The following is a 2,482-nucleotide window of genomic DNA, read 5'->3' as shown; positions in this document are numbered from 1 at the left end:
TTTGCTTAGCTCTTTGCTGTAAACAGTCCCCAACGAATTTTTTTTTTTTTTTATTATCGTTCCTGTTTGCTTTAGGGCCGACCGCTATTTACTTATTTATCTTACAACTCGAAACATGTATTTAACATGCATGTAATTTATCTATTAAAAAATTTCAAGCAGATGCCTTCTTATCTCGATCCCTGTATTCTCCGCTTTCAATTTCTCACAAACATACATATCTCCTATACATTTCAATGAGTTCAGCAATGAACTCTCTAGAGTACTAACGCGTATCTGCCGTTTTAAAATTCACTTTGCACGCACAGACGAGAAACGCGATAAGTTTTCGCGCCTAGATTTTTGAGAACGAAAGGATGCCTGCCTTTCTCCCTCATTTTGACCGTCGTGTGGACAGGAGAGGTGAGGGGAAGACAGCGTTGGCTGTTTGCTCAGTACTAGCACCGTTAACCTAACAATGTGCATAGCAATACTTCGTATCTAGAGCAGCTTAATGTTGGCGGTATTCGGAGGTAAATGAATGTCTTTCAACTAGAGCCGATTTTTCCGCTTCTGGCGGGATCAGTAAAGTCGTCAAGTTATCGTGGACAAACAGTGCCTTGAGAAATGCATTTATACACACTGTGTTCCTTACACTACATTTATTCACTGCCGGTTTCTATCATGGACCATCATGACAGTGAAAAATATCTATTGTAATAACTTCGCATGGCATGTGGCACACATGATGTTTAATCAGGAAAGATACGCCACTGCTGACTTAACAACGTAAGATTTATACTTAACGCGCTATTACGGGCGTAACGATGTAGAAAACAACGCCAAAAACACGAAAACTTGGAAGAGCAGTAAGTGCACAGCACTATTGGTCAGGCACAACAGTAAATCAGTGTTGTTGACAGGTGCCTGAACATTTTTTTTGCATGAAGAATAGGCTGAACCAACAGCTGATTCGAACTCATTCAGCATGGCAGTTTTATGGTGATCTACTGCCCAAAAGCTATTTTTTTCTGCGTCCAAGTGGTTCGTGCCCACAGATTAGAGTAACTATTTGTCTGCGCAGATGTGTTGTGCGCCGTCTCTAGACAGATAGTTGCGTATGGAGGGGCTTTTACCCTCCCTCGACCAACGTCAACATATTCTTCTAGAGAAACGTTACGTTATATCCCGTTCCGTTCTGTTTCCGCCGTTTGAAATTCAAAGTGGAACGTTTTGATATTCTGGTTCATCAAGTGTGAATCCACCTTAATTAATAACTTAAGTAAACTCACGAAGGTTATTGCGTGTACTTGTGGCAACCGATTTTTATTATGAATCAGAATTCGTACCAAGGATGTTAGATCCTTGATTCTATACAGTTTCACATGTCCTGTGTCAGTTTGTCGGAGGGAAGTGCTTTGGAAAAGGCGGGAAACAATGTTTTCATGGCTTGTGTGACATTCGTATTATCTTGTGCGACTTGATATTTTCTGATTTTAGCATGTAAAGTGAGAAAGTGTGGGTGTTAATTCCTTACTACACAATATGGAAATTGACAGTGATATATCCTCTGGCGAGGAGGAAACTTTGACAGCTGGGGAAGTGCTCCAAATCTTAGAAGAATCTTGGCTGAACGAAAAATTTAGTCCAGAAATTTTACCACACCGAAACGAAATGGTTGAGTGTATGCTGGAACAAATTAATCAGATGGAAGAAAATTTGAATAAACTTAAAAAAGGTGATTTTCGTGTTATAGTTCATCAGATGGAGCTAGATAGGATACGCTTCATCATCACTAGCTATCTAAGGATACGTTTATCAAAAATTGAGGAATTTACCGTTCATATTCTGAGCGAGGAAAGTAGGCGGGATCATGCATCTAAATATTTGTCACCAGGTGAATACAAATTCGCTACCGAATATGTTCGCCACATGGAAAACCATTTTCATCTGCTAGCCTTTCGTCACATGCCCGGAAATTTTCAGGAATTCAATAAAACTAAGATGGTTGTTGTCCCCAATGTGTCAAGTCATGTATTCATTCGTGCCAAAGAGAACATTGCAACAGTAGTAATAGATGACGAAGAAATAGATCTGGAAGAAAACAGTCAGCATATCCTGCCGTATTCATCAGTGATGGAATTTGTTCGGAGTGGGTCAGTCCAGCTCATTTGAGGACCAAAACTGTGTGCTGCTGGTGTTATTGCAATGTGCAACTTCAGCCCATTAAGTTACAGTGCCTATGGACTGAAATTCTTAATTAAGCTAATATGATTTAGATGTGTGCATTGAAGTTAAGTAATATCATGGTAGTTGTGCTTTGTGTCATGTGCCAAAGTAATTCCCAGATAGCAGATAATGACTTTTTTTTAAAGATCAGACATTTTACAAACCATTAATCTACAATAGTCTTGAACACACAAGAATAAAATTATTTATTTGATTAAATTAATCACCAACTTGCTTGTTTGATTTGGCTTTATCCACTAATCCCAGTCCACTG

The 2,482-nt window shown here is 39.2% G+C and overlaps 1 protein-coding gene across 1 annotated transcript; it reads left to right on the top strand.

Annotated features, from left to right (window-relative positions):
* The first annotated feature begins 1,456 nt into the window (after positions 1-1,456).
* Positions 1,457-2,251, top strand: LOC124777325 (DNA replication complex GINS protein SLD5). The gene has a single exon (XM_047252685.1). The coding sequence runs from the start codon at positions 1,525-1,527 to the stop codon at positions 2,152-2,154; it is 630 nt and encodes a 209-aa protein (XP_047108641.1). The 5' UTR covers positions 1,457-1,524; the 3' UTR covers positions 2,155-2,251.
* Positions 2,252-2,482: the final 231 nt, after the last annotated feature.

The sequence above is a fragment of the Schistocerca piceifrons genome, chromosome 2 (assembly GCF_021461385.2).
Source record: "Schistocerca piceifrons isolate TAMUIC-IGC-003096 chromosome 2, iqSchPice1.1, whole genome shotgun sequence".
Classification (NCBI taxonomy): Eukaryota; Metazoa; Arthropoda; class Insecta; order Orthoptera; family Acrididae; genus Schistocerca; species Schistocerca piceifrons.
Note: the sequence above shows the minus strand (reverse complement) of the source record. Positions and strands in the feature narration are given on the sequence as shown.